Source organism: Perissodus microlepis, chromosome 13, assembly GCF_051167445.1.
Source record: "Perissodus microlepis isolate ML-2025 ecotype Zambia chromosome 13, ASM5116744v1, whole genome shotgun sequence".
NCBI lineage: Eukaryota > Metazoa > Chordata > Actinopteri > Cichliformes > Cichlidae > Perissodus > Perissodus microlepis.
This window is the reverse complement of record NC_140473.1, coordinates 8,821,563-8,848,203: the sequence shown is the minus strand read 5'-3', so window position 1 is coordinate 8,848,203 and position 26,641 is coordinate 8,821,563. Positions and strand designations below refer to the sequence as shown.

The 26,641-nt window shown below is 43.5% G+C and overlaps 1 protein-coding gene across 2 annotated transcripts in view; it reads left to right on the top strand.

Moving 5' to 3' along the window:
- The window catches only part of ptk7b (protein tyrosine kinase 7b), a 69,203-nt gene that overhangs the window by 6,624 nt on the left and 35,938 nt on the right, over positions 1 to 26,641 (top strand). Inside the window, exon 1 of one of the 2 annotated variants that reach the window (XM_084947945.1) lies at positions 21,970 to 22,012. The exons of the other annotated variant lie outside the window; for it this stretch is intronic. Coding sequence (XP_084804071.1) covers positions 21,985 to 22,012 — 28 coding nt within the window. The 5' untranslated portion in view covers positions 21,970 to 21,984. Of the gene's footprint in view, positions 1 to 21,969; positions 22,013 to 26,641 lie in introns of those variants that run through there. 2 annotated transcript variants of the gene reach the window in all.

Here is a 26,641-nt window from a genome sequence, read left to right as displayed (position 1 = left end):
CTTGCGCGCCGTTTGAAGGGGAGTTGGGGAAGAAAAAGGAGGGCAGGAGAGGAGAAAAGGCGTCTGGGGCGCCATTGCATAATCCCAGCAGCTATTAACTCTTTGCATCCTGAGGCTGAATGAACTCATCATAGCAATAGGCCACAGGCAGAGTGACACTGGGCTCTCAGTCACCCCTCAGCTCCTCCTTGGCACGGCAGCAGATTTAAACAGGTTGACAAGGCCACTGGTGTTTATTGAGAAAGGCCGTTAGCGATGTTTGATCTTCAGATCTCCAGCTGGCTCCGACTGACCCTGCAGGCAGACCAGTTGCTGTTTCTGAAGACTTTCTTTTCTTTGAGTAGATTGCATATTTTTGTTTTCTATCCTAATGTCTCGTATCGTCCAGCCTCCTCCTGCTATTTTTGGCCGTGTTCCTGCTGTTGCCGTTTCATCTTCCTGCCGTGGCTTCCAGGAGGGCCACGTCTGTCTCCATGGCAGCCTGTACAGTGTTAACCTCCTGGACTCGGTACCTGACTAAAGCAGAGCAGCTGGGATTTACTGATGTAGCCAGCATAATGTATGAGTGAAGCTGGTGGCTTTATCAGCTCTTGGCGCAGGGTGGCTGTGAATGTTTTAGAGCTCCCCGGTTCCTTTGAATCCGCGCTCATACATTTGAGATGCAAACCACAGTACCGCTCATGTTCTCTGAAGCTTTGAAGAGTAGAAGAATATCTCAACACAGCAGTGTTTCTCAAAAGCGTTTTCTTTAATGTCGCACTGAAAGAAATATGGGGACCAAGTTGGGGATGTCTCACTTAGAGATTTGTGTGTGTGTGTGTGTGTGTGTGTGTGTGCGTGTGTGTGTGCAGACGTGTTTACAATTAACTGTAAGAGTTATTGACCTAAAGTGACAAACAGGGACAGCTGGTACTCCTGAGCACCAGGGCAGTCCTTGTTAATTGAGTCTTTGAGAGCTGAAGCCATTTAGATTATATTACCATGCATCTGTCACAGTTAGCTCCAGCTTTGCTTTTATTTTCGTCTCTGACTTTGTTTTTGTCTTAGTTTCGACTCCTTTTCCTCTCTTTGTCATTCAGCGCTTTACTGTTACACACTGAGGTTTTTAATGCAACCGGTTCGAGTTTCTTTGCAAAACAGTGGCGACTGAAACTGAGCTGATCTCACTGAAGCTAATCGATACTGAGCAGTCACAGCGCTACGGGAGCAAGAGAGACACATGTGGCTACATTAGCAGGATGATGGCTTGCATTAGCATCGTGCAAGCCAGATGCAATTACAGCCCATTACACATGACTATTTTGATTAAAGGAGGCATCGCATTTAATATGCTTACCAAGTGGACCAATCAAACCGACTGAGGTCTTTGTTGCCGCGACTTGTATTTACATTTCTGGCAGGCGGACTTCAGTCTGTGGCGTAGGGCGAAGAAAAATCCAGCTGCTCATTTCTGTGTGCTTATTACTGTCCATCTGTAGCTGGTTTAAATATTGCAATGGATAGCGGAAAAACTAACTGGTCGTTGCCTTTGTTTGCATCTTCTACCTCCAGCCAAAGTTCTGCTTAATATTTTTGCTTATGGTTTAACTTTACAACAAACTCTTTCTTAGTAATTGACCTCTTTAAGTTTGTGTCGTGTTAGTATGAAACGAATTGGTTTGTATTTGCTCATAAAGTCTAGCTAGTGTTCAAAAGAAAGGTGACTTTTAGCCAGAAGTGTAAGAAAGCTTTGTTGGCTTTAAAGTCAAACATCAGAACAGCCCCCCCCCCCCCACAGGCCCTGTGAGTAATTCATTCATTTGCTCTCTTGCAGTTGACGCTTTTAACCAGGATTAAACCTCTGCTCTTTGCACTGCTTTGCCGTGCTCAGTGGGTATGACACTATGGGCTTCTTAACAGCGTGAAAATACTTCGAATTAGATTTAATCTTTACTCTGTTAAGGCCTCTTTTTCAGGATTGCACACACTCGATTAACTTTTGTTCATTTGCGTGGGATTTGCCCCGTAATCAGACCCTTACAGCGAAGGCGGTCGTTCACTAGATTTATTTAATGGCGACATAATCGGCCAGTGAAACCTCTGCTGACCGGAGTCGCAGTACGCAGGCGTGCATAATTACAGCCGTACATCCCCTCCTGCAGCCGTGCACGCTCAGGCAGCATTTGCACATTATGGCCCGCATTGTTCTGTGTTAGCAGACAGTAATTGTCACCGCTAGTGAGAGAAGCTCATTACACAACAAGCGTAGTTATTTTGTGGTTTTTAATTATGTTAAACAACCTCCACGGCATCCCCAGCTTCATCTTGTTCCTGCTCTGCTGCTACTGCTGCTGTACCGTTTCACCCTCCTCTGCCCCTTTTCACTTTTCTTCCTTCCAGTCGCACAAACTATGCCAAATGCTGAAATCCCTTTAAAACCCCGTCCTCCTTTCTGCTGTCCTCTATCTGAACCTCCCTCCGAGTCTACGTTAAGCCAGACTTTTTTTTTTTTTTTTAAATCGACTCCGACAGAGGGATGGCACAGCACAGTCAGAATAACTGAGTAGGTTTGCAGCATGAGTGTTTTTTTCCCCCTCCCTGTAAAACTATGCCTTTGTTCGATGTTTCCTCAGCTGAAATGAGCGTGCAGCTGTGTTTTATTCAGACAGCTGCTTTGGGGATGTGTTTTTTTTTTTGTCCAAACAAATTGTCTGTATTGATTCAAAGGCGTCTGGTTCCTCACTCTGTTTCGGGGCGCTGGCTCATGTCCTCCTGACCAAAACACCTCCAGGCTGTCCAACAGCGAGGTGTCATGTCAAGAGCGGAAAATTCAGTCGGTTCGCTTGTTTTCTGACTTGTTTTCACCAATCTGGAGCATCTGCTGCAGAAACATCCTTCCTGTTAGTCTACACTCCCTCCTTCCTTCCTCACTATTCTAGCTTTTACTGAGCAGACTGTTGTGATGAATGGGTCAGCTCTTGAAGTTTTATTAAAATTTAATTCTGTCTTGTTGTCGTACTGTATATTTAATGAAAAATACTTGTGTTTTCAATGAATTAAAAACATCTCTGGGTTTCCCTGGATGCCTGTTTTTCACCAGTCTAAAGCTGTTTTTTCCACTGCCAAGAATAAAATTCCTCAGGGGCAAACTTGATCCGAGTATCCCTTTTTTTTAGGGATTGTGCTGCATTAAGTGAAAATAAGAAGTATACAGAATCCCTTCATCCCCTACACCAAAATACACCAGAAATTCATAAAATCTTTCCAACATAAATTACTTCAGTCCATCTCTTCTTGGTTATCTACACTTGGGGTTGCATCGGAAACCTTCTTTAACAGGTAGTAAGTACTGAAAAAACACAGTACCCCTTTCAGCAACATGCTCCGTTATAATTTCACAGCCCAAAATAAATGGTTTAAAATCTAATTTTTCTCTATAATACTACAAAACATTACTGGCTTTGACAAAATGTCACTATGATTTTCTTTTTTGGACTTATAACTGTACATACATCAATGTAAAATCAACATTTCTTCAATTAATTTCATTTTCATGATGAAAGAAAATATTAAACTTTGCAGTTTCCCCCAAAACTGCAGGAGGTTACAGGATCTTCTCTCAGTTGTTTGTTACTGTGCACCCACCGTTATGCTATATATATGTATAAATAGGTAGATTTAAAAATTGTTGCTTTGGTCTGATGTAATTTAATCTGATTTCTTAAGCTTCTTTCCCCCAACTACAGAGAACAGCTTCTCTGTAGGGCCATGAATTTGTTTGAAGTTTTCCTCATAATTGTTTTGGGCTTATCAGTGCTCATATCAAGGGAAGATAGCAGGGCCTGCTGGCCTTTGTCTGTCTCTGAGCTCTGGCTCTCCTTAGCTACAGCCACTTTCATGTTTTAGCTTCCTCAAACTGAGCATATTCAGCTGGTTGGTGCTGTTTTAAGTGAATGATTAGATTTGTTGTCCTGAATGTTTTTGTGGCAGTTCCCTCCTTGAATACTTGCACTTATTACAAACTTTGTGTCTTTTAACAGCATGTTGGCATGTGGGTGTTAGTGTGCACGGACTGTGACATTGCTAGCGTCTCACAATCGTGAGATATGAGAAGATGAGAAGGTGCGTGAGACTGACCGCTCAGTCAGGCAGAGTGCCAGCTAGGGCGCTGAGCATTGACCCTGGATGGGCAGTCAGTGCATCTCTGTGAAAAAGGAGGATTAAAGTTATCATTTGTAGGGGCGGGGGAAAAAAATCAGTGCAGCATTACTGGACACACTTTCTTAATTAGCTTAGCTTGACAAAGCTAAGCTAATTCAGTGCGAGCTAAGACTGAGCCACAGGAGTAGAAATTGGACCGCGCAGCTGGCCTGGTAAAAAGCAACCTTTCCGCAGACAGTTGCAGTCTGACTTGGACTGACTACAGTCACCCTCAGAGATTTTTGATGCTGTTTTAAATAATCGAAGACTAGTTTATAAATGCAGACAGACTGCCAACGTTTGTCAATGAACACAACTCGAAGGGACTCGAGTCAACTGGCTGCCAGCTGGTTGTGTTCTGGTTATATTTTACAGGGCAGGAAGTTGCTTGTTTCTGTTAAATGTGAATTTCTGTGTATGCAGACAGCAGCAGATGTACAGTTTTTGATGATTTATAACAGTTCATTGCTCTATTATTAGAAATGGATCTAATTACCAGCATGTAATTTCCGACTTGACCCCATTTAATCGCAGACTGACGGCAGTGCGAGTGACAGTGTTGTATGCATGACAATCTTATTTTGCACCAAAAAAAACAAGAATTGAAGATAACTTTGTCCTCTTGGATAAAAACCCCAATAATATCGTATTATGAGTGAAGTGTTGTGATAACATTGTACCATGTGGTGTCTGGTGACTCCCACCTTTTATTTATTTGGTTATTAAAGAAGGTCAAAACCACCTAGTTCTTCATGAACACCTGCAAAACAGTGCTGTTATGTTCTAGTAGAAAGTATGCACTAAATATTTTGGCACCAACTATTCCTTTGTTCCTTGTTTGTCAGCTGTCTGTGGGTGAAATGAAAATGGAAATCTAGACATTGTTATTACCAGCCTCAGTCAACAATATCTGTATTTGCCCTGAAAAACCCCACACCACTCAATCCCTACAGAGGACAAACATTATACACACCCCTACAATAGGCTGCTCTGTGCAGGTGCAGCCAGCCGACACAACCTGGCCGATTATGGAGCGCAGGACAGTGTTTCCTGTCCTTATCTGTAGAGGTGAGGATAGACAGAAATGCCCATGTTGTGTCTGACAATTGACAATGGTCCCGGGTCTGTGCCAGATAGCAGAGGAAATAGATGTTTTGTTGTGGTTGCTTCCTCCTGGTGTTGCGTCAGAGCGGATGAGGATCTCCGCAGAGTCCTCTCTGTCCCCTGCTGCAGCTTTCACCTTTGCTCTGTGTCTTCATCCAGGTTAGGACCCAGACAAAGGACCAAGGTCCTCTCTTTCCTCGCTGAGCACTGTGTGGCTTTGGTTTTAGCCTGAGTGTGCGTGTGTTGTCAGGGTGGCGGGCGAAGACTGCAATCTCCCTACGGGTCTGGCCAGGAGCCGTGGTGACAGGAGAAGGCCAGCGGCTGTTTGGCTGTTGACTTCCTGTGGTGCAGATGGGGACTGTGTGCTGTGGGGTTTCCACTGCCACTGGAATTTTTAAACTATGTAAACACAGACAATAGACTTTTTGTTTAAGTGTGTGTTTTACATCACCGCATTCATGTCGCTTGTGCACCTGCGAATATTTATCTGTACGTTTACATCAAGAGCTTTGTTTGTGTTGAAGCGGGTCGGCGGAGGAGCTTAGTTCAGACTTGCAGTTTTCAAACTGGACACCCACTTTGCTCTTTTTTCTTGTTGCACTGAAATGATGTGTTCTCAAATAATCTTTTAGACCTTTGCAGCAGTCCTTGCACCTTTTAATAATGTCCAGCCCAGATGATGAATGCTGTGCATGCGCTAACATATCATCCAATCTGCGTTGTAGCATTACGCGCCCTTTGCTTTCTCCTGCTCTCCCTGTCTTTGTAATCGAATGCTCCTCTCACTCGTTATTCAGAGATGGAGCCGCGTATTTCTGCCCGTTGCGTTTTTGCACCATGACTTCACCGGTGCTCTTTCATCTCCCCATGGATGGTTTCCAGGCAGACATCTTACTCTGCTATTGTATGCACACATCCCCCCTCCCTCCCTTCCTCCTCTTGTCCTGTCATTTTGCAGGAAGCAAAAGAAAAGGTTGTAGTGAAAGCTACACCTCTGCCTTCCCTGCAACCTCCCGGGTCCATCTCAGAAATGAGGTCAGATGACACACGAGCCCTGGGTGAACTTCCTTTGCTATCCCTCGCTCAGGCTCTTTGAACATTCACACGGACGGCAGCATGCTGTCAAGGGATAAAAACTGGCCCGGCTCTGAAACCACGTCTCACGCTCTTGATGTAAAAACGGCGAGAAATCCCGTGGCGTGCTTTCAATAAATGTCATGTTCGTACTGTAGGTGTCTTGCAGAACGATCAGAAACGCCCCCGCCGAAATCTTTCAAAGTGGAAAAAACAGAGCTGCAGTATTTTCCGTTTGTGTGCTCCTTTTCACATACAGTGTTGTTGGGATGTTGCAATCGCAGCTCCCTCATGGTGATTTATACAACACCTCAAGGGGAAACTGGCACACCTTTCCACTTAAATAGTCGGGTTTGACAGACTGTTGCGCTTTAAATCGATTCCTTTAAATGTTAAAGCGCGGCAAACGCACTGTATCCTGATGAAACCTCAGCTATCTTTACATCAGCTTCACTCATTAGACAATCAAGGCTTCAGATTTTCAGCCTGCCGGGGCCAAACTACGCTGCACCTTGCAGAAAAAAACGAAGCTAGTCATGAATTAAACAAGCACTGCTATTCATAGACACACAAATGTTTCTCATTTCTTAGGAGAGAGAGGGAGAGCTGGATGTCCTGCAGCTTTTTTCTCCACCTCACATCCTTTGTTTGATCTTCTTTCTGGCATTGTAACTCTTCCTAAAACTCTGCGCCTTTTCAAAAGGCATTAAACATGAGCGAGTTCCCCAAGAGCAAGGAAACGTTAAGAGAGGTTCAGAGAATATGCTGAGTGGATTGAAGCCATACGACGGGGCCTAAGTCTCTCAGAACCGCTGGTCTGTGCGCCCTGTTTATTTCAGTAAACACACACATCTACAAACCCACACTCAGGTTACTTATTTTAAGTCCAGCCTTGTACACAAATGTTTAGAGAAGGTAGCAGAAACCCCCAGCAGGCTTGGGTTTTATTTTTATACCTAGAGGGAACACATTGACAAACAGTTGCATAAACCAAAAGGCTTAAATATGTCTCATTTTGTGCAAAAATACATCGTGGAGAGCTGGATAAAGCACTGATTTTGATGTAAATGTGGATATAGTACTTTTTTCCCGCCTCTGAAATAACAAGTGGAGCCTTTTAACTGACACTTCAAAACCAGACAGCCACAAAGCAAAGCCGCCGCCTCCTCCTTTTCATGCCACGCATGGAAATCACTGTGAATCATAGTGAAAGGCGTTAGTCGTTAGGCCATAAATTCAGACAGTGTTTTATCGCGCTCCTGTAAATGTCCTAATGAAGACTTTAATTTGTGGCAGGAGTGTGGGCAATCTGGCCAGCCGGAGGATATCAGGCCACGAGAAGGTGGAGGGTCAGGGAGAAGCCGAGGTCGCACCCCTGAAGACCTGCTCAGGTTTCAATGCAGATGGACTCTAATGAGCATTAACCAGCTTCAGAGTGAGGAAGAGCTGCAGGTTTTAAACCACCACAGATGGAAGTGGGAGCTCCCGAGTGGCACTCTGGAAGTTTTAAAAAAAGTGTAATGAATGATTAAAGGTCGGGGTCACACACCGGGGGATCCGCTTGCTCCAGATTCACTTTGTTTTACAAATGGCTTCCTGAAACATCACATTTCAGCGGGCGCTCTTTGGGTAGGCGGGCTGCAGAGGAAATGCAGAGCAACTGGTCAGCGCAGCTGTGAGCTAACGATAGGGGAGCGATTGTTCTTGCTCGGATCAAGGACTGTCCCAAAAACACGGAACTGTAAAGGGAACTAACCTAATCAGTCCCGTGAAGAACTGCGTGTGTGGGTCCGAGTTTAGGAGGGAAACAAAGGAAGTCACTCACTCCGCCGAGGCGATCGTATCTTGGCACTCGCCAGCTTCGTCCTGTGATCCTGATCTGATTTTCTCCGCGGTCATGCGATGCGACAGAGATAGGGCCCGTGTTTCTGTGCTCACAATTAAATTTGTTAAGTACAGGCTGTAAAATTCGCCCCCTTCGAGGTGTTTTCACTGCCTTTTTCTCTGTTGAAACTTACAAGAGGGGGGAAAACTCAAGCGTACAAGATGAGAAGCTTCATGTTTAGTGTCGCCATGATATCATGTTGCTCTGCGGTTACAGCGTCATAAAATCACAGCACTAATTTGTTCATTACAAGAGGCTGCATGAGTTTACTTGTTGCAAGTAAAAAGAGGACATCGCCACACATTGCAGGTTAGCGCGCTATAACTCTGCGCTCATGTAGAACTTGCATGCAGGGTCTTGCTTCGGCTTTTCAGACGCAGGATTGAGTAGTTTTAAAGCACATGTGGGTTAAAAAACAGATTTTCATTCATAGGAAGTCATCTGTTACTAATCCCACGTTTCAGTTTTATTTAAGTATTTGTAAGCCGACACTTTGAATAGGATTGGACGCTAAAATGCAGTTGTGATTTATAGCCGTTTTTACAGGGAGCTCAGTGGATTGACTGTCCTCGCTGTGAGTCAGACTTCTACACGATTTTTTTTTTTTCTTTTAGTCATTTTTTTTCTGCTCTATGCCCACAAGCGCTACGTTTCACAGGATCTTGTGGTGCGTCTGATGTCCCTTTAAGGTCTGTTTTTACGAATGAGGTCTGCTTTAAGGTGGCTAGTTCCTGAGGTCGCTATGGGCTGTGGTGAGATAATGCCTCAAGATGTTGTTTAGTGGAGAACAAGTGGTTCTTTTAAAATGAGAGCTGGAGAGAAAATGGCAGTAATTGAATGTGAAACCATATGCTTCTTATTTTGGTAATTTTTTTTTAAAGATCTTGTTAGAGTTAGTGCCAGCGCACACTACTCGTTTAATAAACAGGGGCCTTTTTTCAGGATGTCATGGTGGAATATGAGGACGCTTCAGTGAATGAACATGAAACAGTTGCTGATTTTTCCACTCTGTGATTTAAGTGTCCTTTTAGCTCCGTTCACTGGCAGTTTGAGCTGTCGGCAGTCACAAATGTCATCAGTGCTGCACTTTGGTTCTGTTCAAGCTTGCCGTGCACCTCCATGGTTTTTTTTGAAACCTGGCATGCGCAGTGAAGTTACAGTGGTGAATGATTTAGCCGACCTTAATAAGTGGACATATGGGGAGTCAGATGAACAAGTAAAACAGGTGTCAACTGTTAGATTTGGTTCTTTATTCCATTCATGTGTAAAAATAGTTAAGAGGAACTAAAAGCTAACAGGATACACTACCAAACTCAGCAGCTTTAGCTTTTGTCTTTAAAAGAGTTGGTGTCTCAGCAGGTCAGACCTCTGGGTTTGGATGGATCCATCCATCCATTTTCTTCCATTTATCCAGTTCAGGGTCACCAGGGTGCGGGAGGCTAACCTGCCTTCCACCCTCAAGCTCAATCATTTGGGAGGGACTCAGAGCGGAGCTGCTACTCCTCCACATTGAAAGGAGCCAGTGAAGGTGAACATCGACCTTCACAGACATCTGCTCTTAGCTCGCGCTTGGAGTTTTCATGTGATTTCCATCCTCGCAGCACACGGTCTTATCAGACGTTTTTCATCTGCAGTTTAACGTCAAAGACAACAACACCACCTTTGACTGTGCTCCAGTCTTCAGACCGGAAACAACAGCAATTTGCTCACAATGCCATTTTCTCTTAACTCGTTTAGCACACGGAGCAGCGAGCAGGTGGCCGCGTGAATGTGAAAACAAGCTGACTGAAGGTATTTGAGGAGACTGATCTCCAGCGTGCTGATCTTCTTGTTTTGGTTTGTTTGTTTTTGGCCTCAATCCAAGAAAGCTCTGCTAATCCAGAGGGAATCATGGCTTCATGCAAAATCAACAAAACATCACACATACCTTTCAGCCAGCCTGTAGGTTTTTTTCCCTCCCTCCTTAATGTCAAGTGTTTTCTTTGTAATTTGTCCGTTCAACAAAACACTGATGTTGCAAGAGGTTTACATTTTCTTAGCCTCGGGAAAGAGGCGGGTTCTTGTAATAGAATACATTCAGAATATTGAGTTGCAAAGCTCGGATATTTTCCTTGTTGTAATCCACAAGTGGCAGAAAGCTGTTTTTAATGAAAGTCACGCAGGGAGGCTGGGTGTGCCTCAGAGTTTAGTCTTTGTTACAGCACGGGAGAAAACCATTATCCTGACCCTCAGCTGTAAGCCACGGCAAACTATAACTGACATGTAAGCCAGAGTCGGAGTCTGTGTAGTATAGGATGACCTCTGACCTTTAAAACGAGGCAAATCTGCTCCTTACAAGATCATTATCTGATTTTTTTCGCCTCTTCCCCATCTTGTTATTTCACACAGCAAACCCCATTGCAACAAGCTGCATCCCTGTTGTGTGTTTAACAAGATTTTAAATTCTGACACAGTGTCACTATTCTGTAAAACGGTCTCAGCTGCTTTTAATCGTGCGTGTACTCGGACAAAAGCCGGACTGTTAGAGTGTTGATAACTCTCAGGATGTAAATTCTTGAGCTCTTTGTGCCGGGGGGCAAAAGTCTCTACAGAAATTGTAGTTTATTCAAACTTTACAGAACGAACGCCGCGCTGACGCAAACGCTGTCAGCCCTCCTTGACCCTATCTCTTTCTGTTTGTGTGAAACTCAAACAGAGGCCGTGTCACCTTGCATACCTTTGCGAAGTTTAATTGATTTTTTTCCTTCTTTTTCTTTTCATCATGTTGTTAATAAAACACATCATTCTCAGGGCCGAGGGAAATGAGGCAGAGGTGAATTTAGGCGAGGTCCACTCGCTGTCCACAGCCAGTGGAGAAGCTCGGTTTGAGCGTGATCCCTGGCAACGTGTTAGTCTCTTCCTGGCGAAAGGCAGCTTTCCTGGGCAGCTTTTCAGCGTGGAGGTGTGAGTCGGGGAAACGGGCAGAAAAACAGGTTCCAGATTGATAAATGGCAGGGCTGCTTTGGAAAGTGTCTCCTTTCTGACAGAGGATTGAGCTTTGTCTTGAAATGCGAGCTGCCTCTCTGCAGCCAGTGCCAGCTTCTCGGGGGCTGCGACTTTCAGCAGCTTAGAGCGACGGGTGGAGGGTGGAGAGCGAGATTTATGTTACAGGGGGATGCCTCGAGGTGACATGGAGGGATGAAAAAGATTTGGGTAGCTGTTGCTGTCTGTTAAAGGGGATTACCATTTAATTAGAGCCCAGGTCAAAGATATCCTAATCGGTGCATTTCAGCATGAAGAGCTGTTTCGGTGTCCTGTGCTCAAACCCCGAACATTACCAAGATGCAATAAAGTGTAAACTAGTCTTTAATGCATCCACAGGCTGTAAAACCACCTGGCTAGCTCCAAATTTAATAATGTATAACATTTTCTTTTCTCCTTCAACAATCAACAGCATCCAGAGTCCTAATGTGGGAAATTTTCATGCTATAATTGAGATGTACACTGTAACAGCTGCTGAGCTTAAACTTGCCAGGCTTTGCTTGAATTTATGACTTTTTAAAACTTTTCCCCCCCCCATTCTGTTTTAGAAATCCCCTTTAAAAAATTGAACTAATCAAATGACATGACACAGATTATAGAGCTGGGAACAGTTTTCCTTTCTTCTTTCACACAGCTACACCATTTGGAAGAACTGGAAATTCCAGGGGCTTAGAAGCTTCATCTGTCACTCAGTAAAAAAACAAAAACAAAAAAAAAGTGCTCTTGCCTCTTTTAAATACCTAATGTGCAGAGGCCAAGTCATCCATTAGAACTGGCAGTTATTATGGACCACTTGGTCCTTGCAGGAGATGTGTTGAAGCAGACATTTGTAACAGAATCAGTCTTTTGCGGATGTCTCTCTGTGGGTTTAAATGAATAATTCGGGCAGGGAAAGGCTGACCTTTCGTGTCTTGAGATCTGCGATTTGATCCCTGTCTTGGCTTATCCTGTGCAGCTTTTTGTGCACGGTGACTATACATGTGATGTTCTTTCATGCAGGTGATGGTTGCTATGCCAAGTAACAATTTGAAATAGGAATTTTTTTTAATTTATTTTTTTGGCAGCGACAGGCTGGGTACACAGCGTCCCTTTTCATGGGTCACAGATCTAATTTTCTAGTTCCTATGCTCACAACTGCCCAGAAAACACTCACATATGTACACACAGAGGAGGGAAACTGAGTGCTCCAGATCTGGTTTCCTTGGAATAAAGCCTGTAGGAATAGCGTGCATTGTCAGGTGATGGATGCAGTCCATCTAATCCGCCCCCTGTGTGTCATTGATGGATGCAGATGACTGGTAAGGAGATTGTGTGGGCTCATTACCAAGTGTCAAGAGTGCCTGGACTCAAGCCTTTTGTGATCCATGCATGCACATACATGCGTGCATGGAATAGCATTTGTTTGTTCTCACAGCGGGCTTTCATGTGCTAAATGCATGACACGTAGGTGTTAGATCCGTCTTTGGAAATGCATGTAAGCTTAACAGAGGTGTGACTCACAGGATTCAGTGATTTTCATTTAAATGCCTTTTCTGAAGCCATGACTTGTTTTTTTGGTCACTGTGAATGTTTACCCCCCAGCGCGCCATTAAAACACAGACAGAATGAAACACTTAACCTGTGGCTGATACAGCTGGGAGATCTGGGGGAGCTGTGGGAGATAGAGGCATTGTTTGTCTGAGATTCTTGCCAGTGGGAGTGTGGTTTCCTGGGCCTATTAATATTAGCTGTGAGGTTAGAAGATTACAGTCTCAGCTAGTAGAAGACTTTGATCAGCCAACAAGATCCAAGAGAGAGTTTAGCCAAAATGGACCGTCCTTGACTCATCAGAGCTTTTAGTGAGTAAATCCCATTTGCACTAACAGAACAGCATGTTGCAGGCATATCACCACTCTGAATTATAAACTTCCTGTAGGAAAATATGCAAGGTTATTGGGTTTAGCTATGCATGCAAAGGAAGTGTGGGCTTTCTTCACTGGAAGAAGAATAAAGAGACTGATATGTAGACCTAAGCCAAAGTTTTCAGCAGCATTTTTTAAAGTTTTTTTTCAGACTCGCCGTAAAATCTGCTCCCCCCCCCCCCCCATAGGAAAAAAGCACTCCATAATAAAAATGCAAGAAGAATAATTTGTAAAGTTTATTAAGTATAAAGTCCTTCCACTTGGTTAAAACTCCTTTTGCAGCAATGTAACCTTGAGATTTCTTGGAAGTAATCCTACGAGCTTGGCACACCTTTATTTTGGAGGTTTTTCTCGTCCTTCTTGGCAGAATTGTGGGGAGCGTCAGTTGAAAGCCGTTATTAAGTCTTTCCTATGTGCTGTGTGGTGACCAGGTTTGGATCTATTCTAGGACTTTCACAAAGATTTTCAGAGGCACTGTTTTTGGGCTGCTGTCTTGTTAAATGTTAACTTTTGTTCCAGCCTGAGATCCCGAGCACCCTTAAAATATTTTCCTTTCAGTTCTGTTTTGTCCAGAAATACATATATGACCTCATACATTACCTCAGTGTGAATGTTCCTGTCAGTCCAAAAACTCCTCTCAGACACAGTTTAATGATTGCACTTTGATTGTGACCTGATGATTTTGTGCTACATGTAATGTTGCACCAAATGCTATCCATCAATCGAATAAGTGTTAAGATATTTCTGAGAAAACTACAAGTAAAGGGGGGGAAAAGTCAGAGATTTACCAGTGTTGCATCACATGGGTTAGCTGTCCAAAACATAATGGAAGTCATGATACATTTTTCTATGCAATCCTAGATTCAAAAATGTCAGAACGTTGCATAAAATGTAAAGAAAAACAGAACAAGAGAGGCAAAGTTTCAGAGAAGTACAGAGGCTCACCAATTTGCAAAAAGCTGTTGCAGATTGTGGAAAATTTTCAGAATAATGTTGCTCAATGTAAAATTGCAAGCAGTTGGAAAGAATATCTCATCATCTACATTTCATAACGCCATCAGAAGAGTCAGAGAAGGTGGAGAAATCTCTGTGCGTGAGGAACAATATTTGATATCCACGATGTTCAGACCCTCAGACGGTGCTGCACTGAAAACAGTGACCACTCTGTCATGGAAATCACTGCGTGGGCTCCGGAAACACTTCCACAAATGATTGCCTGTGAACACAGTTTGCTGCGCCACCCACGACTGCAGGTCAAGGCTCTATGATCCATAGAAGCAGCATGATTCAGAAATCACCATCTTCTCTGGAATAAAATATGAGATGGTTTATGAGATTTGCATCATGTTTGTAATTCATATTTTACACAGCATCCCAATATTTTTGTATTTGGGCTTATAAGTCGGTCTCATTGTTTTCAACAGACTGAAGGAGTTGAAAAGGGGCTCCAGAGCGAATGTGGCTAAAGGGCGGTGCGATTTAAACTAGAGTGGGACCATTAATAATGGGCTGCTGTATAATAATCCCTACTAATCCACATTGTTCACATAGCAACACACACACATGCAATTTGTGAGTGAGCAGAACATCATCATACATAAGTATTTAAATGAACCATCAGCACATTTTTCCTCATTAATCAGTACTGGTGATAAGAACGTATGATCTGATTTTGTAATTACAACTTTAATTTATTCACACAATCTTACGTGTGTACTCAAACCGACGGTGGTTTCTGGAGCGCTGTTTAATTGAACCATTTCATTAGTGCTCGCCAGCCTCGTTTCCTCTGCGCTGTTTTGTTTCTGTCATGTATGTTGGCCGTCCCACTCTGAATGAGTGGCTGCCCATACTAATGTCGAACGGATTTTAGCGGAACCACTGCAGAGATCTCATTCAAGGCGGGTTTTTTACTGGGGTTTTTTAGGGTTGGGGGTTGGGGTAGCTGGGTTTTTGCAAGCCTGTCACTCTCTCATTGAGGAGCCGAGAAGCGCGCCTCAACACATCTTACTCCGATACAAAGAGAGGCTGTGATGTACATACAAATGAGCCTATAATAGGTGGTTTTGTCACTCAGTTCCTTCTTAGTTTAATCTGACAAACAGCTCCTCTGTGTTCCTGCGTCTGTGTGTCATTCCTGTGTTCAAGCGTGCACATTTCACACACGCATGTTTAGGAGTGTGGTCATCTCACGCTCCTCGGCGTTTTCATCACGTCGCTGCTGACACGGAATCCCGGGAAAAAGCAAAAACATTGTTCATTCTCTGCAAGCATGACCTGCAGGAGATGGTGTGTGAAGCAGGAAGTCATTAGAGCTAATTATTCTGCTTTAATCATAGTGAAAAACTCCACGGTTGAGGCCATACCGCTGTAGCTGGCTAACCAGCGTCTTCATCATATAATTATTGCTCATAAGCGGTTCATTGTTCAGTCAGAGGCAAAGGCACAAGATGCCCTTGGTTTACAGCCACTCGGTCTTCTGAAAGAGTGCCAGAAATCTAAAGATAAACATGCTGGTATCAGATGGCAAATAATTTTTACATCCAGTAATCTTGTTGTTCTTGCATTTGTGTGATATTATCCAGAAACCTGCAGTCACAGTGCATGTGTTAATAAATCTATAGGGAACATTCCACATTGCTTAATTATTTGTATATGTACTTCCCTAATGGTATTATCTTTGGATCAGCTGTGCAAAGGTTGCCAAAGCTGTTTTTTCTTACTAATATTGGCCTCCTTTACTTCCCGTTGTATCCAAGTAGTGTAAGTACCAGGGAAACAATCCATCATGTCCTAACGCCCTGTAGACAACTAGCAGACGACAGGTGGAATCTTGTCCTCGTGCCACGGCTCAGTCGCAGGAGAGTCGGCCCCCACGGCTCGTTCGCAAGTACCTGGGGGGGGAAGTGAATCCTAATTGCCAGGGGAAATGGGACAGCCTTACAGGGAGGTTTCTATTGTAGCCAAAGCAATTAAGTTGCCTGCTTTTATCTGAGCTTCTCCTTTGAAAAGAGACATTGTATTGAGCTTCTCAGTGAGCACCGGGATGGGACCGAGCCGTTAGCAGCTACATTCCACTGCAGTGCCAAAATGAGAGGTGTGTGTGAGAGCGAGAGAGAAAGAGAGAGAGGGTGGGGGTCTTGGGATTGTTGTTGGGACGCCACAGACTTGATGTCCCTGATTGCCTGAGCGTGTCGCGTCCCTTTGCTTAGTGAAAGAGACCTCCAGTTCTTCAGAGCTGTCAAGACCAATCTGCTTTGTGATCCCTTAGTTAAGTCTGTTTTGGCTGTGGGCTGTATGTTTGCTCTACAGTATTTCACCTCGGAGCAGTTAGCACAGAGTCTGAACTCACTTTATAGGCCAGTTGTTGCAGTGCACTGCTTGATCTTCTGCCTGAATTCTTATAGCTCTTTTTTGAAGCCAGAGAACTGTTGAAATGATTGGATATATGCCTGCAGGGACTTGGCTTACTGTAACGAAGCCCGGACCAAAATCTGCCCAACTCTTTACAGCTTTGAAAGAAGTAGATGGTGTGTGCTGAACCAGGATTGAGCTGGTACCAGGGGGGTCTCGGCACATCACGCCAGACAGTAAAACCAGGTTAAGAGAACAATGGAGAGCTAAGGAGGAGGAGATGAGACTGCGGTCTGTGAAGTCTTGCAGCCAAGCATTTACGACAGTCCTCTGCATGTCTGCTTCCCAGTGGAGTGGAAAGGAGGCCATGCAGAGCTGAAGGGGAGCCAAGCTGCGCTGGGCCAAGGCATGTGGAGGAAGCGGTGGGATCCAAGGAGCGGTGGGGGAAGACGCCCCATACCCTGAACACTACACTGTGAAAGAGAAACTGACAACCGCAAATTAATTCCAACTTTTCACTGAATCATCTCTTCATTTAGTTTCACTAATCCACTGCTCCCTTATTTTTCTCCCCCCTCCCTTTACTCCCTCTTCTATCAACCTCCTCCTGTACCCACGCAATCCTTTATTTTTTATTTTTTTCACCCCCTTCCAACTATTCAAACTCCTAAAGCTCCGGGACCCCCGGAACGAAAATTGCTGCAGTGTTGCATATCTTTTTCTTCCTCCTGCTCATCTACATTTAATTAAAACATCAGAGACAACAGACAAGAGTTTAGGAGTGTGAACAGTGCTGATCTTTTGGGAACATATGGCACTGTAGTCCTCTGACCTACTTTTTCATTAGCTGGTATACCCTGCAGGAATTTTATATTACTTTTGGATAGATACTGTAGACAGAAGACTGATTAAGCTTTTAATGTGTTTGGAATAAAGTTGGGATTTTGACTTTTTCTGTAGAGAGCTCCCTGCTGTTTGGCTGAAGTGTTGCTTTTGAGAAATAAAATGACTTTAAAAAAGATGGAGTGGGAAAAATGAATAATTCTCTCCAGATTTTTAGAAATCGGGATAATAAAACACTGCATAATTTATTTATTTAGTTATTACTAAAACATTAATCACCTTAGCAAAGAAGCAAACTGTGAAAATCTAAACAGAACAGACACCAGTAGGTTAATCTAACTCACTAAAAACAGATGACTGCCTTGCTTTTTGTTTTTGGCTGAAATGCTGAAAAAATACCATGCCGGAGACGACTGAAGGCAGTTAACTGAAGGATGTACATCGTGGCTTTGTTGCCTGGCTGGGATTTGTGCTTGTGTGGCTGCTCGGTGCCAATATATATGTCGGAAGCGTGTCTCTATTGAATGCTTATGGCGGCCAAAGTGGTTCTTTAGACCTCTCTTACCACAGCCTGAGCCGTCTTCCTGCTCTTATGCTGCTCACTCAAGGAGAGGAGCTTGACGGTCCAGTGCCTCTCCCTGTGAATACCTATCATTGTCCCCCTGGTCTGAGGGAACTCTAGAGGCTGGCGTTGGACACGCTGGCTGGGGTTCAGGAACTCTGCAGGGCCAGAGATTAGCAAGGCATGGCAGGATCCCTGATAACTGACACCCTCCACGCAGGCATCTGAGCCCCTCTCCCATCCCGCTAAAGACTACAGCCACAAAGACGCCTTTCAGCGCTGGGCACGGTGGCGCTAATCCCCTAAGCACAAAGACCCGAGCCACCGATAGCATCTAAATAACTCCTCAGTAAATGTCATTTGCCTGAATTAGCTGTATAGTATCTCATGATGTTGGTGGATTGTGCTGCAGGGCGTGCAGAAATATTTGTGCCTGTTGTGATTTTTCTTGATGTGCTGTTGAGCGCTGGCGGTTTAATACGCCTTGCATACAGGTCGCCTACTGAGCTGGTCGGCCGCTGGCTGCTCGGCCCGGGGCTTTAGGTCAGTTTAGCTCTGCGGCTTTGTTTAAAAGTGTCCTTAGCATTCATGTGGCATCTAGGAGTCTTACTGTTGGCCCTCACTGACACAATAGCATTTTAACCCTTGAAGAAGTGCGTCTGGATGGGGCATGCCCGTGTGGGTGAACACTTAACCTGCATACAGTCGATACCGCCGTAGATTTCTCATATGTGAAACGTCTGTGGGCATCGCTGGGACTGTGGGCTTATTTAGGTCACCGAACATGGTTAGATTGTCCTTGTAGTGCTGTTGTCATAAAATGGGTAAAGAAGTGGTGATGCCCCAGAGGAGATTGAGGGCTAACAGTGTAAAAAAAAAGAAGCTGCCCTTTTCTGCTATCGTTTACAACGTCTGTAGTACAGGGAATCTGGGGAAGTATTAGGAAAGCAGCATTGTATTATGCACATATTTTAAGGAAATTTGGGAAATGCGCACTGAAGCAAAAGTCAGTCTGCTGAACCAGAGGGCTTCTGGGTAATGCTGCTGTATTTTATTGAAGCAACAAAATACAGCAGCCAAAGAAATCAGTCACTAGGGGTGGGGGGAAAAATCGATACTGTGTAGTATCGTGATATTTTGTTTGCTAATAATGTATCGATACAGGGACAGCAGAAATCGATATTTTGTTACAAAAAAAGTTTTTGTGGACTGGAACATGCTCTGACTTCAGAGCATGTTGATCCTTTTTCTGAGCAAGAATCCTGACATTCCTTCACTGTCCAAATGTGTTTAACGTTTTTTTTGGCAGCAATAAACATGACAGTTTACTTATTTTAATTTAAGACATGTTTTATTTTAATTAAGTTTAAAACTTTTTTATTTAATGTAAAATTATATTTTGTTTTAATTTACTTTCAAATTCTTCAGTTGCTGAATGGGCTGCATAGTTTTCATAAATTTCATAGTTCAGAATAGCTATAATTGTACCAGATGGTTGCGTTCAGTTAAGTTGGACTAGACTGTAATACAAACCGTTCAGTTTGTCAACAATAAAACTGACTGAAATGAGAGACTGAGTGTAAGACTTTGTTATTAGATAAAATGAATATTGATAAAGTTTACCTTTATGTACAGAATCTGAATATCGCAAAATATTTAAAAAAAATTGCAATAATATTGTATCGTGCGTTAAGTATTGTGATAATATCGTATCGTGGGATGTATGGTGATTCCCACCTCTATCAGTCACTGGTGGATGTTTTTATATCAACACTCCCTTTCAAGTGAAAGCATGCTAGTAGGGTGGCTCGTTGAAGATGGAAAGATTATTGATTTTTCTCGGCAAAAATGTATTAACCTTAATTGACCTTTGACCTCCGGCGAGGCGTCTTCTCCACAGTTGCCATAGAAACGCCTGTTGAAAGATGCAATTTGACACAAACGCACACACAGATAAATGAGGGATGTTTTGAGTGCTACACATTGTTCACCTTTATTGCTACCACACACAAACCACCACCTCCTTCTCGTCTTTTCTTGCAGAATCTACATATATGATGTATTTATGTGGAAATTTATCGCCGGTAGGAGGATCTTTTCCATCTCTTGGTAATGCCGCTCACATCCCATCCTTGTCAAAAGCTCTCAACCCATTGCAAGGGCATGTCTGGGTCTCTGTTAGACAAGACCTTCAGCTGCACGGGGCTGCGGATCAATACATGCCATCGAAATGAAGAATAAAAACAAACAGGCTGTGTGTACAAGTCTGCAAGGGTTGAACGATCCCTATCCTGGTGGTTTTGTTCTCCTCCCCTGCTGTCCCACTGCTCCTGGATCTGTTTCAGAATATGAAAGGAGGCGGTGACCCGTCTCGTCTGGCTTTATTTCAATAGGACTGACACCTGAGAACTAGACTGGGGCTGTATTAGCCCCTGTAGGCTGGCTTCTGGGGTTAGCCCAGATGGAAAGATGGATCAATCTGAGGTGGGTAGGTTTGAGAGCTGAATTTAAACATGCACATGCTCCTGTGTTTACTGTGTAATTCAATCCATTATTGTTTGGCATTTGCTGGTAAAGCATGGCTGTTTTTCTGCTGGGAAAGATCATTTTGGTAGCAGCAGGCAATTTAAAAGGCCAGGGAGGGCTCAGTTATTGAAGCTCACCCAGCCTCTGAAGCCTGAGAAAAATCATTAAATCACTAGGTCTGGAGGCAGCGGTCATCATTGATGTGAAAAGAGGCAGAGCTGCTCTCTGGGCTACTGATGCAAGGGGTGGGGAGCGAGCCAGCTGGTGATGATGCTCGAGAGCAAGAGTTTCCTTTTCACCTTTGAAAAGCTGGCTGAGATGTAATAGACATCCTTTCTTTGAAGATGCGTAAAGACAGGGGGAGTGGGACCAGAGTGGAACTGGGGACAGTGCGGTTCACTGTACACCGCCTTCAACGAACTCTACCCAGACTTCATCCAAGGTGAAGGTCACGTAAGGCTGCATACATGTGCTGCATTGTCCCTGTAACAGGTCCTCCCCCTCAGGCTGTGAGTGCTGGCAGAGACCAAAAAAACCCTCCTGCTGTCTGTCTTTCTTTACTTAATCCTCTTATAAATAGGCCACTGTGTCTATTTTACAGGCAATAAAGCAATGTGTTCACAGGGTGAGCAGAGGGGCATGGGGTCTCCCATGGTGGCAAAAGGTCTGGTCTTAAAGAGTCTTCAAAATGGATATCCATGCATGTCTCACTTTTTGGATCTGCTATCTGTTATGTAGCTTTTGCTTCTTTCTTTTTCCATCTTCCTGTGGTGTTCACACTGAGCCAAGATGAACCCAAAACAGTGTGGAGAATATAAATGTGGAGACGGAGCCAGTGAAGAGGAAAAAAAATGGATTTATGTTTCAGTGCTTGTGGGGGCTTTCAGTACATAGTCAGCGCACCTTTTTATAGATCGTTCCTTTGAGGCTGAGAGAACTCAAGAGAGGAAGATGTGTTGACCTGAAACACCCCCTACCCCCCTCCTCCTCCCATCAACCACCCCTTGAAAGCATTACCCAGAAGCCCTCTGGTTCAGCCCACGAGACCACTCCTGTTGTTACTGCTGAGGTTTATGCCGCCAGCAAAGATCAACCGTGAATCCATTGCAGCCATTCAGTTTTGTGGGAAATGGATGAAGGTTGAATAGATAGCTTTATGTTTACACCTGGATTGATTTATTTTGTCCTGCTTTCCATTTAGGCGCTCAGGGGGCTTCTGTGCCAGGAGGCTTCACGCTGTTATAACAGTGTTTCTGTACGTCGAGAATGCTTTTATATTTGTGTACTTTTGATAGACGCACAATGACAAAGAAAGGGGCGAGACTATGGTACGCCACATGCTAAACCAGGAGAGCGCCTGAAAAACACAGAAAATATTCTGGTTGCCTCAAAAACAAACAAAATAAATCAAGAGGAGAAAGTAGAAGCGAGCAGGCTGAAACCACCTCTTTATTGTGCCGTTAAGTCTGTGTTGACATTGAGCCCACGGTTAACATTCTTGTTTTCTTTCCTTCTCTCCTTATGTCTGCTTGGACATGACTGATGTTGGCATTTCCATCAAAGGTAAGCTTAAATATATTCCTAGATTTCCATTACTTTTCCTTTGCACTGCAACCCAAACACATTGACATTGTGGTCATGGGAAATGGCCAGCTGATTGCTTCCCAGCAGAACTTGATCAGTAGGATTCCCATACTCTTGAATAGAAGTACCGACTTTGTTTACTTGCAAATTATATGAGTTTGTCCATCATGAGTTTTTTCATATAATGAGTTAATGATTAGGCTGATTAAAACCCTAATTAGATGTGTGTCATGTGATTGGGAATAAAAGATGGACTTAGCCATCATAATGTCACCCAGTGGTTAGTGAAGGCCTAATTTGAAGCCTTGAGCTGAGCGACTTGGCTGAACTTGGGGTGATTAAGGAATACAAACAACATGTTTACATGGTAACAACTTGCCAATTGCAAGGTAACCCCGCCTTAAAGTATACCCACATATATTTTAATCTCCTATTTAATTGTAATGGTAACCATAATTTACCAAATGGACAACATGATGAATTCAGTAAGAGATGAAGCTAGTGTTAAAGTGTTTATTAGATAACAGGAATCTGATAGATGGGTTTCCCTTTAAGCCTGGATTATACTCTGATATGGACACAGACAGCTGCAGATCTGACGGCTGAGTAGCCATTCCTGTTTTCCTTCTTTGAAGTTGGGTAAAACTCAATTATGCAAATTGATATTTAATTCCCCTTTTTTTCTTTTTTGTAAGAAGGTTCAGTAAACACTCAAAAATGTAAGTTTTCTGGCACTTATTTCATGGTTCAGGCTTTAAGGCCTGTAAATCTTATGTATACAGTCTATTGGTTTTAGGCAGTGTTGCTGGACTTAGAGTTGATGTTGACTAAAGAAAACTGGATTTAAAAAACAAAACAATAACTAATCTCAGGGTGACTCAGTGGATAAGTGCATAAAACATGAGTGCCAGTGCCCTGAGCAGTAAGTCCTCAGCTGGACACTCAGCATGTTCTTCATTTATTCTCTTCCCTCATATTTCCCGACTCTCCCCCACTTTACCGTACATAAAGAGGAAGAACATGCCTAAAAATGTAGCAAGTAAAAAGAAAGAATTAAGAAAATAAAAACGAAACATTCAAGTTAAAAAAAAAATAGTTCTGCAAATGACTAAACCTAGTAGGTTTATATGCCAAAATATTCTCAACTGGGTAAATAAGATGACACAATAACAAGTCACTTGTCATTGCGAAACAAAGCAATTACAGACATGAGAGGCAGCAACATTTTATATGCAAATGAAGCATCTGTATTGATGCTGGGGGTGAATCTGTCCTTGGTTTTGATTCTGGGCTTTCTGAAGACACTTTCTGACAGTCTGTTCCGTCTGTGATCTTCCCTTCAGCTAACTCAAATCATTGTTTATGTGTCTTTGCTCAGAAGTTGTTGATTTGTTATTCATCAGTTAGCACCTCCGCTAATAAGACTTGTAAAGAATTCTTCAGAGTCTTATTTCTAGCAGCTACATGTCTAATCATTAAACAGAGCTGTTTTTTCTTTGCACTGTGGAGTGTAGCTTAACTCTTTCTGCCTTGGATGTGATTTCTCTCATATTTAAGACCTGCTTCCAGAACAAAAAGACTAGATGTGAATGTGAAGTTAGTGAGGGTGATTCTTGGAAAAACCCACAACTCAAAAACCCAGAAAGTTTGCAACATGTTTTTACGATTAAGTGAGGAAAATCATTCATCCGTTCTCTTCCGCTTATCCTCGTCAGAGTCCCAACTCCGGGTGGTGGACCCCATCCCAGCTATCATAGGGCGAGAGGCGGGGTACACCCTGGCTATTACAGAAAGACAGACAACCATTTGCGTTCACACCTATGACCAATTTAGAATCGCCAATTAACCGAACCACACTAACTGCATGTGTTCTGGTCAGGAAAACCATCCAAACCTATATTACACATGGACAGGGCACTTTTTCTCTTCCATGATGTCAGACTGTCGCTGTTAAAAAGGGGTCAGAATGCACTTAGGTGGCCGATAATATATCTGGGCAGTTCGCCCAGCTCAGTCTGTATGTGGAGAAACTCAAAACTCCACTGTAGTACAAACTGTCTCCTCTGTAAAAGGAAATGAAAACAGACTAAAGAGGCCAAGGAAACAAAATGATCCAAATGCACTAATGTGGCAACGATTATGGGATAGCAGTTTGACCGTGGTCTCCCAGGAAGTCAGGAGAACGCAGACAGGAAGCGGCATTGTCCAATCGCGCTTAAAGACGAGACGAGCTCTGACAGAAAGACAAGGGAGGGCTCCGGCTTCTCACACAGGTAATTGGCTGTCGGCACGGGAGACAGCGCAGCGTGACACCAGATTCTTTATTCCTCTCACACACAAACTCTCTCCCTTCCTCTTCCTCTTCTCCTCTTCTCTTCCGCCCTTCTTCACCTTTGAGAGAAGTGCCTATAACAACAGCTGCTGCCCTGCACCCAGTTAGTATTCACACACAGCCAAGCAGGCCAATTAGGGGCCTTATAGCATATAATTGCATGTCTGCGACTTATTCCAGTGTGTGTGTGTGTGTCTCTGAAGGTGTCATTTCGTTAAGTCTCAGGGGGTCGCGCCACCTCCTGCAGCGAGGTGTCTTTCCCCAGAGTGTGAGTGACAGTTCACTCGGAGGGAGGCCATTGTGGCAGTCAGGCCTGACTGGTTTCTAATGCTGTTTACATTTAGGGCAAGAAGAAACCAGTATGTTATCTTTGTGTGTGTGTCTGTGTGAGTGTGTGTGTGTGTGTGTGTGTGTGTGTGTGTCTACTAAAGACTCCACAACACACTCATTCCATAAGTGGTGGGAAAGTTAACTTTTATGTTTCAAGTTAATGAACTTGAGTCTTTATTTTCATGTTTTAATAAAAATGTAAAAACCAATAAAGTGCTCCATGCTGACCTTGATGACTTTCACAGTTTTGTTGTGGTTTTAGAGAAACCCCCCCCCCCCCCCCCCCCCGTTTCTACACCCTCCACCTTCCAACGTGATATATTTCAGCAGCTCTTGCAATTCCTCATTTTCTTGTTGTGTAGTAGGATTTGTGAGCAAATTCTGTCTCTTTATTATACAGGAAATGATATAGAGAGGAGTGCTTCCTGTACTCAGGAGGCAAACATGTCTCTCCATTATGAGAGGAGAGAGAGCTGTGGATTAGATGTCTTGTTGGAGACATTAGACTACAGGGCTTCCCTCACATATTATTAGGATATTCTTACTTAAGTAAAGTGGCTGCATAAACCATTAGATATCTAAATTAAGCTCAGCACAAATCCTTCACTAATACCATTAAAAGCAGGCACTAATGCTTTTAGATTCGGAGCTCTCGCATATTTCACATTAACTGTATTAATTTTTCAACTGAGTAAAACACAGGAATTTAATTCTGCCCTTAAAAGCATCAACTGATAGCTGGCAGCGACAGGCAGGGTTTAAAAAGTGGAATAAAAATCTGATCTTGTAGAAAAGAGGCATTTAGATGCTTTTAACTATGATTCTGTTTAGGTTCTTGTGTAAATGTAATAACATTTAAAGGAATAGTTTTTAAAAATGCTACAGTTTTTGACTGCTGGTTTGTAGTGATGCATCTCACAAACACAACATGTCAATCAGCCTCTGATAAATGGGAGTTCTCAACCTCCATATATATATATGTACTTTATGTAAATTGCTTGTGTGGGTGCTGAAATATTATGTTTCAGAGATGTGAAAGAGAGGAGGGAGGTCTAGTTGAAAAAATGGATTGACTTGAAGCCTGAGGTGGCTCACGGTGTGCCATGCTTGTTTACCACATACATCTGCGTGAAACCGTCCATCCTGTTATCTCTGCTAGACTACTTTCAGATTTGTAAAATGAAAACGCAAATGTGATGTATTTATAGCGAGTGACTCAGATGATTTTTCTTCGCTCTCGTCTGAAAACGGAGTTGTGAATCCCTGCTGAGCCTGGAAGGAACTCGCGTTGGCCGGTCGGGATCTCGGTCTGTAACTCCACACACTGGTATCCTCATCAGACGTGAGCCTTGAGGAGAAACTGTACATCTAGCTGAGAGCACGCTGTCCATTTGATCCCCGGGGCGCTACCCTGAATCATCCCAGAAAACCGCCAGCGTCCTAACCACGACCCAACAGGCAGACTGGAAAAGCTTAAAGGCAAACGCTTCCATTTTTGTTTTGTCTGTTTCTCTTGAGGTCGATTCATCCTTCTCGCTCTCTCTCCAGAGCTTTGGCTCCCTCACTTCCTGTCTCGATCAATCTTTTTTTTCCGCCAGTGTCAGTACACTCACTCAACATTAACATTTGTAGAACAGATGTAGCGATGGATGCCAGCTGCAGTTCTCAATTCTGCTCCGAGGGCTTCTTAAGGGAGTCCTGCACCTCTGCAGCAGACAGATGGAAACCTTGTCTGTTGTTTGTACGTTTTTTTTTTTTCTCTCAGTTTGTTGATAGCTTTCTATAAACCCTTTGCTGACAGAATGGCGCCTTTTAAGCTGTTTGAGCTGAGAGGTCGTACGTTGGTCCACTCGGCTCCGTCGTCTGAGGCCCTTTGTGTCTTTGTGTTGCCGCTTATCGGTCACGCTTATCCCAAAGGAAGTCTGACTTCCTGTCATATCTTAGAT